Genomic DNA, 14,046 nt, shown 5'->3' with positions numbered 1-14,046 from the left:
GCAGCCGTTTATGCAGCCCGTAGCTTCGTTGTGGGGCAGCATGAGCTTCTTTCTTTATTGTGTTGCTGCTGTAGCTGTTGGTAGCCATCATCATCCATTAACTCTTGTTGCTGTTGTTCCCGCTCGACCCAGGTGCCTCCTTGAGTTGTTTCTGTCGTAACCTATACTGCCGCTGACGCTCTGCATGTTTGCTATACGGTTGAGAAATCACGCCACCTGCGCCGCCGCGTTTCTACGGTTTCTAAACACGATAGACATGTGGCTTTGCGTCACTTTGCGGGAACGGACGGGTAGCGCAATGACTAAGATACCTGACTTTGAATCAAGAAGTCGCAGGTAGGAAACTCGTAGTCGCTAATTTAGGTTTATAACACTATGATTTCGTTGTTTCGTTGACTTATTGCGGCGAAGTTGTATATGGCTAGGCTAGAAAAAAGTAGTGTCGAGAGAGAAAACAGTGGGCCGTTCCCGGAGATTGTTCAATACCGGGCCGACCCGCGGCGGAGAAAGTGTACCCACCAATCCATGAATTAGGGTGGATGAAGGCGGATTAGGGTGGATGAAAGAGGATTAAGGTGGATGAAGGAGAATTAAGGTGGATTAGGATGTCTGTCTTGATGCTTTAGATGCATATATATAGAAATACATATATATAATTTCATCATTTCAGAAGAGCACATAATAGCTTCGCTGGTCGTCCTTCTTCACAGAGTGGAAGGGCACCAAGTTTTTTTATTAATACATTTTCCTTAAAAGTCAAAGCGTCACGCATCAGCGGCGGTTTTCCTCAGCGAGTCGACGTATAGAAAGGCTTAATTACGCATTTAAAGCAAGCTCATACATATCAGATCCGAAGCTAACGCCCTCTTCAGCGCAACTTTCTTCTCCGACGACTGACATTCTAGAAGCCGCGTAGAAAATTTCCCTCCAAGTTTGCAAGAAGTCCACACGTGCGGCTGCCCTTGGGACTGCACTAACACGACATGTGCTGTTTCTTTGCTGAATCGAGTTTTCGTCCTTAGAAGCCAGAATATTTCCATGAAATCTTGGCTGAGAAGGGCGAGGTTAATAAAACAGCTTGAAGAGGACTTAAGGACAGGTGCGACGGAAAATGGAAAGAAAGAACGCTAGGCATAATGCTAAGGGCCAGTAAGACAGTGGTGAGGATTAGAGCAAGAAATGGGGCGGCAGATATTCTAGTTGACATTAAGAGCGGCTCGTGTTGTCTACTATCGTATAATTGTATTATTTGGTGGTCTTCGCAACATTTCAACGATAACTATTCAGTACAAAAATAACTACCAATTGTTACTGCTCCAACCGAGCTAGACGATAACAATACTAGACGTCGTCTAGTATAGTTACCATGAAACTGTATGTCGCAGTGTAATGTCACTTTCAGAAGCTTGGACATGTCGAATAATTTAAGTTGATGGAGCTGTAGGTATTGAAAAAAATAAAGCAGTTAAAAGATACACGTGCGTTCGTGACAGTGTTTACAAATTTCAATGATTTTTTTTACGTTCCGCGGCAATTGGTGATGACAATCGACCGACGGAAGACCCGAAAGACCCATTTAGGATCCGTAGAATAAATAAAATTCGCGAGAAGGTGTGAAGTAGCGAGAATAGGGCAGCAGGACGCCATCAAATCATTATTTCGCTTTTTTATGTTTTGTATATATGCACACACTGCTCTTCTTGTTTTGCACACCTTAATGTCGGCGTCGTGTTTCCCTTTTAGCAGTGAAGTTAATGTGGAAATACAGATGCTAGACAAAGTATGCACACACGACAAGACTTGTGTGGCTTCCCAGCTCCCCCAACCTGTGTAACGGGTGACAGTCCCAGGTTTAGAACCATTCATGCCGCCGTGTGCCCATGTAGTGACAATGTTAGTGCGCTAGTGGCTTGCATTTGTGCGTCTACAGTGCGGGTTGGTATGTTACTCTCGTTTCGATTCTTATTGTTAATGCCTGAATAATGCATGAGGGATTTTGGAATATCGGGTCCTAAAAAAGGCCTACCTTCTCATTTTGAAAGTACAATGAGCGACTTAATGAGAAAATACGGCTCTACTTCTAATACTGTCTGTATTTATTTGCATCAGTTGTCACGCGTTATCCTGCCGGACAAATTATATACCCCCATGGAGGTCCGTCTCGGGGAGATAATGCAACAGCGACTTATATAAAATGAGCCATCTTTCATAGTCTTCAGGTTGGTCAGTTCTAGCATTAGAAAAGCAAAGAAGTATGACCACAGTAAGAGACGGTGGATTCAGAGCGATTAGAAAACGATGAGTACGCTGCCTTGTGGCTACTGAATTTCAAGTTATTTCGTCATTTGACGTATTTTTCAACTTTCTCGTTCGTTTCGTTCACAACCATCCACGGAACATTCTCGTGCGTCAAATGTCTCTGAGGTCGTACCCCATAGGTAATTACGTTAAGAAAAAAAAACTACGTTAATCATTAAGCAAGCAACTTAAGCAAGCTTGCCGCCTGGATATCGCGTGAACGCAATTATAGATTTGTCAGAACAGCGTGGGCTATTTTGTAAGCGAACCGAATGCCCGAGACGTCACGCACAAAAATATCCAATGCCGCGCACTTGGTTGAACGATTAGCCTGAACTATGCGACGTGCGAGTTTACGCGAAGAAAATCAAAATGTCACCGTAAAGGTTACCCAGTCGAGCGAGTGAATCACAAGTGCAACGAAGGTGCAGCAGCGTCGCTTTCTAGTCTTGTCGCGTCGGAAATGAGAGCGAGTGACTCGGCGTCGTGAACGAGGGAAAAAAAAGGAGGAGGACCTCAAAGGCCGCTTTACTGTATCTCGTAGTCAACGCAGCCAGCTGCGCGATGGGCGAAAGATTGCCAAAGTGTCGGTCACTTGTACTCGCGGACATTCACACACGCCGGCTGCCCGCGCTGCCTTCGGAGTACTGGACTGGGTATCGCAGTTCACCGCACAGGTACTGTACTAGCGCTAAGCACACTGTGGTAAAAGAACAATCGTTCAGGCAAAAAGTTGGGCTAGTTGGTAACGAGCATAATAAGGCATGACTACTAGCGTAACACGGGACCACGTTAGCGCGCTCCCATGTTGTTTCTTTAGTCCCTGTCTTGTTACGCTAGAAATAGAACAGTCGTTTCTTTGCTTTAATACAAAAAACAGGTGGTACTAGGCTTAGTCGACCACGGCAGCGGAATACGTGGGATTGAGGCATTCATCAGCCTTCATTTAAGTGAATTGGCTGGCGTTATGTTTAAGGTTGGACGAATATTCGAAACTTGAAATAATAATAAAATATTACGCAACTATTCATATCCGTATATGAAAAAAGAAGAATTTGGTATTTGCGCGTATTCGACACTTACCAAATATTTCGCAACAACCGAACATTAAAATTTCTTTACTGTTCTGCGCTTGCTAAGGAAAGTGTCTCATATTATCAAATGTAAATAAAAAATACCGCGAAAGCTGTCGCAGAAATGCACAAAAAAAAGATATTTCTCTCTCTCTCTCTCTCTCTCTCCTTCAACGCTTTATTCTGAATGCTACCATGAAAATCCGGCCACAAGCTGAATTGAATTCTGGGGTTTTACATGCCAAAACCTCGATTTGGCTTTGAGGCGGATTCATTTTGACCATCAGGTTGTCTTTAACGTGCCCCCAATGCACAGGACACGAGCGTTTTGCCACAAGTAGCGACCAAATCAGAATTCCACAACCATTAGTACTTTAAACCGGAGGAGGAGTAGTGTTACAGCTGCAGGGGGACCTATCACTGGCAAAGGTGGCGGCGATTTCTCCTCCTGAGCACCTTTATTATTTTGAGTCTGAAACCATAGTCAGGACATACGCACGCAAGGTTAACGGAGCTGGGATGGATTTCAATTGGGCCGACAGGCTGCAAGCCATCCGTCCCACTTCGCCCTCCTAGCCAATCCAGATCACGTCATTCCCAATCCAGAGCCTGAACTGACCAAACAATCAAACATTACGTTGGAACTTTTACCGCCGTGGTGCCCTGTCCCGTGGCTTACGTGTGGGACGGTGTTTTATCCCACTTTTGCCTTTGTTGACTCCGAGTTGTCCTGAAATTCCTGCCAACTGTGGTGCCAAATAAGCTATTCACTTTCTCGGTTGTGGTGGCGCCATTTTCAAACAAGAGTGGAGAGGGGAGCGGCAAAGCCAAACACTACCGAAAGCGCGGACACGACCACTTACGGCTCGTACGTTCTCTCGATTGCTCTAGATCCAGCCGAAATGGAATGGTCAGTGGCTTACGAGGCGTAGCAAAACAAAGCGTACTGACCACGCCCTCTTCATGCCGTTTGGTGAATAGCTTGGAAATATAGCTTAATAAGAAATATTCTTGTTCAAGTTGGTGTGGGTTACCAAACCCTGTTTTGGGGCGCTACGCGAGACATGCGAAGGGAAGAACAAACAGACACAAAACGCGAACGACCTTCCAACTGAGTTGATAGTGGCAGCTTTGTGTGCGTGTCGTTCTCATCGTTATGTCTCGTCTAGCTCATGTTTAGCTTGGAAATAGCATGAATTTAGTGAATACCGTGAGTTCACTGCATAGTCTCAAAACGTGTTTCCCGTCACATAAACAAAACTTTGAATAAATGTGGAATCTCGCTACACTCTACACCAACCTCTCCAAGTTTCGTTTGCCAGGTTCTTCACGACTTGCCTCTTTTTCTAGTTGTCTATTCGGGCACCGACGAGCACATGTTGCCGTAAAGTCTGCTTCTCTGGACGAACTGTCAGTTTAGACGTGGCTTCGCGCTCGCTTCGTTGCTGATTGGCACATACGGACTCTGCAGAATTGGCCAAGAATGCTCATAGATTCAGACCCACATGGCCAGTTGCACACATCCAGTGACCCAAGTTATCTATGCAGGCACATACCGTGTGGTACATCCAGTGCCTGAATTGCTGCATAATCGCCAAAACATCAGCAGTTATAGCAGCCAGCACCTGCAAAGTGGGGCCAAAATGCAAATAAAGCATCGCTTTATCCAACACAACGTGACGCTACTGGCAACCGGTGAGTGAAACCCGTGCGCATCGTTTAGTATCGTCTTCCTACGCAGGTGCAGCAGCCGGAGTACCGAGACAATGCTCGACTGGCAGCAGCCCGGGTCGGCGGCCAGGCGCCAGGGTTCGAGCCGGCGCTCTCCCGCCGCGCCCGCTTCGTCCGGGTCCATCGTCCCGGGCTCGCAGCGGTCCCTGCTAAGCGACCCCGACGAAGACGAGTTCGGAGCCGCCGACGAGCCTGCGTCGCCGCCAGCTGCCGCCGCCGCTCCCGCGGGCACCGCCGCCCTACGAGCGACAGCAACAGCAGCAGCAGCAGATGCCCGACTGCGTCATCATTTCCTCGCGGACCATGGACCGTTTCCTGCCCTCCTTCGGACAGGCAAGTGGCAGTATCCACTACCTGGACCCCTCCCCGCGGCAGTGCAGTGGCGATGTCGTTGCGCTGCTGAACTCGAGGCTGCGCCTTGGATCCCGGTCGATGGGGATGCATTCCTAGGAGGAGGCAATGCAAAGGTGCCCGTGCACAGTGTAATGGGTGCAGGGTAAAAGAAACCGAAGTGGTCGACAATAATCTGGAGTCCAGCGCTAGGGCTTGCCACATTATCACATGGTAGTTTTGGCATGGAGCGCCAGGTCTACATAACCACTGGATGACTGGCAGTGAAATTTCGCGCAAAGATTGCATTTTGCAGTGACTTGAGCTTGTTTTAACATTTTCGCATATCCCCCACTAGTATTGTGCAGGGTAAGTTCGAAGTGGGTGTTGTCTGCGGCTACGGTGAACACTGCATTTTCGCAGTAGCAATGATAGATGGCGCTACCATTCCTCTGCAGAGAAAAAGAAACATTTTTGAGTCCTGGCACCGCATACGACATCCAATTAGAATTTGTTATGCGAGAAACTGGCAAGTAATGCCCGAAAACGTGATGGTAAACCATACCTACTGCAAGATGCTACCTCTCTGGGACATTTGAGCGCAAACCTGTAAAGGTCTGGAATGCGCGTTTCACAATTAACGTGCAGATTAAGGTGAACTGTGTGCTTGAGAACCTCACCGGCCATCCCTGACAGTCAAGGGTACAGTTTCATTCTTAATGGTATGTTGGCCTTGTTATTAGTTGTGTTGATCTGGATCCGCCTATAGCCATCATGACACTTATAGCCACTTCAACTGGCCGTACGTGCTACTCTTCTTCGTGCATTGCAAATGGTCCGCTCTACAATGACGCCATAATACTGTTCCGCGGCTTCTGTCCATGAACGGTGTATGGAACGAGGATAAGAAAGATTTTGAATTCAGAATGCTACAGAAAGTCTCGAGTGTACGGGACCTACTTGCATCTCAGCTGTTCAACAATATGGACGCTGAACAGGCGACACATTGCCTTTAGGAACTTCTCCGCACCGCTGACCAAATGGACGAATTCTCCTAGACTCGTCTGCTTTCCGAAGTTTGTGCACTGACCTCTAAGGAACAACAGACGTCCACAAGTGATATAAGCATGCTTCAGCCTTTGGACCTTCCTGGTGACGTCATACGCGTATTTTCTTTATAGGAACAAAGTTCGTGGTAGATGCAACGCATTTTGCTCCCAAAGTGTTGTCGTAGGCGCGTCCTGTGTCCCCGTCATGCTGATGAAGCAGAATCGCTGTGCATCACGAAAAGAGTCTGTGTCCTGTTGTGGTGTACTCAGAGATATAATAGCATGTTCAAATAATGGCTCGAGGTCTACTTGGCGAACTGGTTAAAGGGAAGGGCGCTAAGTATAGCTTATTATGAAGCTTCGCACGCGAAGCTTCATAGTGAGTCAAGTGTCTCGTCGACTTTATCGCAGGGTCTTACCCAGTCCTCAAAAGTCTTCCTGAGGCCTGTACATATCGTGGTATTTCTGCACTTCGCGTTCACGCATGAGGTGATGAACGTTTGGAGTTACCAACTTGAAGCACGCATAGCAATTCACTTCCTGAGGTGACGTTGGGTGGTCGGGGTCATTATGATGCCGTTGGCCGCTGCCATAATGCGATGATGTCGTCTGTCAGGGCCTATCCTGCTTTTGCCTTGGTTAGATGGGCTTGTGACCCTCGAGATAGCCCTCTGGAAAGAGGGTCGTCTTGATCAGGGATAGGTTATTCCAATACCCCTGTCAAGAATGTTAGCGTTTGTGTGTGTCTTGGCTTTTGTCTGTCTCGGTATCAAGATTTTCACGCTAAGCCCAGCATTCAATTTCTGCACGCTTATGCACAAATATACGGTCAATCAATCAATCAAATTTTTTAATAATTCACAAAAAGGTTTTGCAGATAGAGGTATACAGAAGGAGGTCCCATAGTAAAAACTGAATTGGGACCTCCTGTTCATGGTTAACATAGAAGTTACAATGGCAAGAACGGTAGCTGAATGAGTACATTTGCAAAAATGAGAAATAATAATACAGACATAAGTAAATAATGACATTAATAGTCAACAGTGTATCGGCAGTAATGTAATATAATGAAACTAGGTAAAACTAACATATTAGTGGAGGGAAAAGAAATGGGAAAAAAAAAATTAAAGAACAACTTAAGCAACATGTTGACGTACATAAGAACGGCAGGTCATATTGCGTTCAAGGCCAATCATTGTAAACGGGACTTACGTAAAGCCCTACAATGAAAGCACTCAGAATTAACATACGCCGCGCCTTCTTACCAAAGCTCAAGCCTACAAAAATGGCGTTGGGAGCCATCGAGCAAGTCTACCTTACACGCGGGTCCCCTAAAATGACCCACTTCATCTGAGCCTAACCATGCCTTTCTGTTTACACAAAAAAATATACGGCAAGAAAGTACTTCCAAACTCCCGCTTTGGCCGCAGGTACTTACCTGCCTGCTGTTATCTCTACATCAGCATTCCTTCTGCCTTCGAGTCTGTTTTAACTGATCTTCTCGCGTAGCATCTGCCTATGCAGACTATCAGAAGGGTGGTTCTCTGGGTGAGTTGGTATTCTATTCTTGAGGTAATAGCGCAAAAAGAAATAAGACCTAATACAAAGGCAACGAAGATGTCCACAGCGCTATCAACAGATGTTTATTGAAATCACACAAATATATATACTCTCAACAAACAGTGGCATACCAAATTTTTAAAGACAAAGGAAAGAGGCAATAAAGCGCTGGTCACTCGATTATGCGCATGCAGATAGCCTATCTACGAGGCACGCAACGTGACAGACGATTTCATACGTTTCACCCGACGTGTTTATAAAAAATAAAAATAAACGCGTCTTCGATCTCACGTGCCTCCTTGTCTTTTCACTTAGTAAGTACCCTGATATAAGGAAACACAGAAGCTCAGCAGCGTTCTTCACAATACGAACATAGGTTACAATATGAATGGCACGTCCGACACCTTTAATGGTCCATTAACTTCTTTAAACAACGCTCGGTCGGCCCCACGAAACGTTTTCCCGCGTGTTAGAGGAATGTCACAGATCTCGCCTGTTTCTCACGCGATCATTCTCTCACGGTGCTTGATATTGCAGCCATGCTTCCCTTGCGTGCCACTCCCCACCCTCCTGTCCAGGGCAGTACACAGCTGCGCCAGCTTGTGCGCCCCCCCCCCCCAAAAAAAAAAAAAAAAAAAAAAACCAAGAATACAAAAAACGAGATTATAGCTATAACTTGCCCCTCTTCTTGCCAGGCAACTAGAGCGACCCAAGCAATTGCGGTATCTCGAGGACAGTTGGGGCTCAATATGTCCTACACAAAGGATAAAAGCGGAAGCGAGGGGCTTCGTGCTGGAGAGAAAGTCTAAGGATTTGCCGGTTGTAAGCGTTTCCGTATCGGCACGGTGTATCGCATCGTCTTAAGAAAGTGGGTGCAAAGTATGACTGTATTGTTGTTTCGGCGAACAACATGCGAGCGAAACTGTGCGCTACCGGGGACAGTAGCGTTGAGGTCAGCACACAAGGACAGCATTACTGCAATATCAAGCACCATACGAAAATGGTGGCGGGTGAGTAGGCGCCATCTATAACATCCCCATATCATACGGGAAATCATACGTGGGGCAGACGGGGCGTTGTATAAATAATAGGTTGATGCGCCATAAATCGTCTGGAAGGCCAGCCGCGTTATAACCAATATTTGCATTGTAATGAATGCGGCTGCGCTCGTGTGTTTGCTGATCTCTCGAGTGCTTGAAATGTCGGCTGAAATGTGTGTTGCCAAACCATCTAATCTGTCGCAGTGGCATGTGTCGGAGATCTGGAGGTGAATCATTGAGTAACCAGTGCTTTGATGCATTAGAAAAGTTTTGCCTTACAAAAGCTTGCCCCGCGACTGATTGTTCAGAGTATATAGGACATTTATGTGATTTCAAAAACCTCCGTTGATAGTAGACTCTGGGTTCGTCGTTCCTTAGATTTCTGTCAAGACTTAGTTTTGCGGTGCTCGCCAATTTTTGTCTGAAATGAAAAAAAAAATGAAGAGACACTTAGTTATCCCTACTTGAATGAATGCGAAAGCATTGCGACCACCAAAGGTCGAGGCTTCGACTCCCACCAAAGGTCGTGGGTTCGAGTGCCTTATTTAACTATATTTGATTACCTGTTCCTTAATTACCTTCCACTTAATTAACTTCACTTTTATTCAGCCTGCCTTATTTGACGTCAACCACTGCCTCGATTGGCTCACTTGGGGTAACTTATGATACTAGGAATTTTTGGACCATCCTGGTCACCCCAATGCCGGCTTTTCCACCTCATGAGCCATATAATGCTGTCGCATTAATAAAATCACCCGCTTTTGCCTTCGTATAGGATATCAGTACAAAAAATTCGTGGGGTCGCAAGATTCATATGGCGACGATTACCAGCGAAGCTCTTCAGGCTGCATACATGGGCGGCATAAATTATGAAATCATACATTTTTTTTCTCATACTGCACCACACGACGCCTACACCGAGCTTTGTTGCCCGCTGCGCCTCGTGCACCGCGATATTATCGCTGCTCGCTGTTCGCTTACAAATGCGACTGGAAAAGACGCGACCACGGAAGATATCGACAAACAGGCGAAATGCGAACAGTGAAAAGATTCGGATGAGACACTTAGGACTGCTTACGCGTGGGGATGCGAAAGCATTTAATCCCTTTGGTGAAACCTTTAGTCAGCCAGGTGACTGCGACTTCACGCTTGCAATGACGCACGCACTAGGCACACCTTTAGTAAGACAGAACCGTGGAGCCGCTGTGGCCTCGAGGAAGCGTGCTTGTCTGGCAGTCCGAAAGCACGGGTTCGATTGCCGCCCAGACCAAAATGTACCAAGTTTTAAAACTCGTTTAGTTTACTTTGTTTAGAGGAACCTCCCTGAGAAACTCGACGTCAAACCGAACAATTTTACTTTTTTTTTTACTCTGCGCCGTCGGCTATTCGTGTCCTCGCGCCGTGATACGGCCAGTGTATCCCCCTTGGGAACACATGCGGGAGATGTATACGGAGGCTAGAGGTAAACAGCTTCCGCTGTAAAAGCTGAGAACATCAATACTGAGAGTGCTAGCAAACATGTGCTCATGCGAACGCGACCAGTACCACTATCCAGAGCTTCTTTTAGCGAAATAGGACTTTGAAGATCTGGGCATTGTTTGTATTTTACGCACACGCCAAATGTAATTTCCCAGAAGCATTGATTCTATCCCATGCCAGTCAGAAAAGTTGGGTACCCTTCAATGCAGCCACGTAAGCAACTGCTTCGCTCAGATGCCAGTACAAGCACAGGTGGTTCCGCGAGGAAACGGCGCTGTCTAACTGAGCACTCATGCATGCAGTGGTCATCTCAATGTGTTGTATCGAAGACGCAAATTATATACATCACGAAGAGTGTGGAAAGTGAGCCGCAGCAACAGAAGCTACAAGAATAACAGCTCGTACAGGTCCCTCTGGTCGCCATTGTCGATTTGGGTATTCCTTAAATGCTCAGTTACACTAAAAATTCTAAAGAGAATGCCAGGTGGTGAAACATGGCCTTCTCAATAACCGCACCTTCTTCGTTGCTAAAAAATTTATATATTTTTTAAATTTTAGTGACCACTAGCTAATGTAGGCTATCAGTACAGATAGTTTGTAACCAACTCTTGGGATTTATAAATAAAATTGAATGAATGAATTAAATAATGAACATTATACGACCAAACGTGTATTGTGAAATGTGATCGCATCAGACGTCTGGATTTTGTAAACACCATAGTGGACACTGCCAGTGAAAGCAACATCCAATATCATCTTTTGCTGAGGGCATCTGAAAGCTGACCAAATGAAACCGACTCGGTCAATGAAAGTCCAGGTTCTATTCATAACGCGTTCACTTTTTTTATAGTACTCTGAGCTTTTCATCTTCATCATTCTTTTAAAAAGCTGCTATTGTACCTTCTATCAAATAGCTGTTTACGTACTGGATTCATTACATTGCTTTTTGAAAGGCGGCTTTCAAAGCCAGTGCCCAGTCCCCTCCCCGCATGGCGTGCCCAGAGTCCCGAGTTCTAGCATCAAGCTTTGTACTGAGGCAAAGACACAGCACGACATTGCGACAGTGAATCTCGGTGGAACTTGGCTTTACAGTGGCGGTGTCACTGCATTGAATAGAAAAGCCACCGCTGACGGCTTTCTTGAAAAAAATTGAACGGCATGCGTTGATTGGCAGGTACGTGGAACAAGGAATTGTACGTGTGCAGTCTTGTCCGAATGCGCAATCCACTCGGAGTTACAGCTGATTGCAAATTATGCACACTTGCGACGTTCCGACGTTGTGAGCATTTATAAAGCCTTAAAGTACCTAATCAACGTAGAATTAACTAAGTATCGTGTCTTATTTTTTCATGCGCCAAGTGCTGACTAAAGCGCGCTGCTTTGAACGCAAGGCTTTGTTTACTAATGAACAAGAAGACGCCTTCGTCTTGTGCGAACTGAAGCTTGCTACAATGAGCAGCTGCGTTTGTCATTACGCGGAGCAACCGAGCTTGTGAAAGGTTAATTAATGCAACGCAAGCCGAACCAGCTTTGATACCGCATTTTTAAAGCAGCTGTCGTTGCTCTGAGACAGTGTAAATTCAGCTCGCACGCTGATACAACTATATTTTTTGCATACATTATCCATTGGTACCACTTTCCACATAAGTGCAATGTAAGCAGATTCAAAAATGGTGCTTTGAAGCGCCCTATACCTGAAGTGTAAAACATTGTTTGCACTCTTTGGGGCGTATCTTGTCCCGAAACAACACTCTAAACAACTTTTGAACCCTTCTGACCGTATCTTGTCAACAGACCAATAATCCTCAGCAATCTTGCGCGCATTTCCGTTCCTTAACGAATAGCATGCGCGTAATCAGCGTGACAGCATTCTAGCCATGAAAGCAGAGAGCGTAGAGTTTTCAAGAAAGGAAGCGTGAATAATCGTCATCGGTCGTGCCTCCATTTCGTTTCTTGAAATCTCTGCGCTGGCTACTGTCGTGTCAATAATCTGATGTCCTGCTGAATAAGACAGGTGTTTAAGACGTAGCTTTAACTCGGCGGCTCCTATCTAAATACATGGGAATGGAGAAATAGCTTTTCTCAGCAACCACTGCACAGAATTTAATGTGGTTTGGGGCATTTAAACGAAAAAGTAATAGTATAGTGACTCTAGGAAGTATATGTTTATTTAAACCATCAATGAATTATCAAAAATTTAGGTTTTCGAAATTTTATAAAACTATCAAGCTTACAATTTTGTAACTCAGCAATAAAAAACGATTTCAAATTCTGTATACTGTGCCTAATATTACATCAAAATCAGAAAAAAAGTGACGGTACAATACACGGCTCTCAATTTACCACTAATTCATACACTGGAACTTGTGCGCAACCTTCTTAATGACATTAACAATCACACGTAAGCTGTGGCTATACATTCATAGAGGTATTTGTCCGCTTGAGATGCACTAGTGGATGCAGTTTACAAAGCTGCGATATGTGCTTCTTTGGTAGGGAGTTAGGATTTGTAAACTTGGCGCTTTGATTATTTTTTGGGGACTTCTGATTTTCTGTGCTGTAAAAAAAATTTCCAGGCTCCAAAACAAATATTCTGCTTTCCACTGTCAGCAGAATTTAGCTTTTTCCGTCCAAAGCAACAAATTTCAATAATATTGTCACGTTGTAGAGACTGAGAAGACCTCCAGCGGCACAACGGAACTCACAAACTAACTGCTGATTGGCCGAACCTGTGCCCAGCAAATGCAAGTAACACAGATCACAATGACAGCGACGAGCACACTCGTCGATTGTTGAAATCTCATGTGCATCAGCTATTTGTACATGACTCATTCAACCGTCCTGCATATTCGCTGGTTGATGTAATCTATGTACGCAGTCCGATTACACAAGGCACGGCGACAACGTAGGCAACCGATACAACCATCGATAACATTCGAGGAACTTCCGGTACAGAAAAGGCGCGTGCTGCGCTGGTCGATAATTTTCAACATTTGCTAACCGGCGAAGGACGGTCACTGGGAGACATAAATGAGTACACATGGCAATATCGTTTCAGTGGTTATCTCAAAAAAGCATTACTGCATATTACGTGTAATTGAATAGGAAAATTGGAGTTCGCCTCAGGCTAAAGCTTCCCCTTAGAGGTGCAGATGTTTTTACTGTACGTATAAATATTGCCTTACAGTCAAGTGTACCCTGCAGTAAGCTTGGAAAGGATGCCTCAATTGAGACGCCTTGTTCATGAAGCATTAGCAAGAAAATTGCATTGCCACGTTCATTGAGTAATATTTTAAGAAGCTGTTGCCCTTCTTTTTCCTAAAATCATTTACTCATAGCTTGTACATCCACAAGCAACCAAAAGCGATAGATGGAAGCCTGGCGCAAGTTTCGAGAACACACCGACAGGAAACTTTGCCGAGGGCTTCAAAACTTTCTGAAAGGGTTTCTATAATGGACATTGAAAATCCCTCTACTTACGACACT

The 14,046-nt window shown here is 45.3% G+C and overlaps 1 protein-coding gene across 1 annotated transcript in view; it reads left to right on the top strand.

Moving 5' to 3' along the window:
• The window catches only part of LOC119463948 (uncharacterized), a 261,047-nt gene that overhangs the window by 201,996 nt on the left and 45,005 nt on the right, over positions 1-14,046 (top strand). The window contains 1 exon segment of the mRNA XM_049655838.1: positions 5,113-5,435. Within this exon segment, the coding sequence (XP_049511795.1) occupies positions 5,113-5,435 (323 nt within the window).

This window comes from Dermacentor silvarum, chromosome 9, assembly GCF_013339745.2.
Source record: "Dermacentor silvarum isolate Dsil-2018 chromosome 9, BIME_Dsil_1.4, whole genome shotgun sequence".
Lineage (NCBI taxonomy): Eukaryota > Metazoa > Arthropoda > Arachnida > Ixodida > Ixodidae > Dermacentor > Dermacentor silvarum.
Note: the sequence above shows the minus strand (reverse complement) of the source record. Positions and strands in the feature narration are given on the sequence as shown.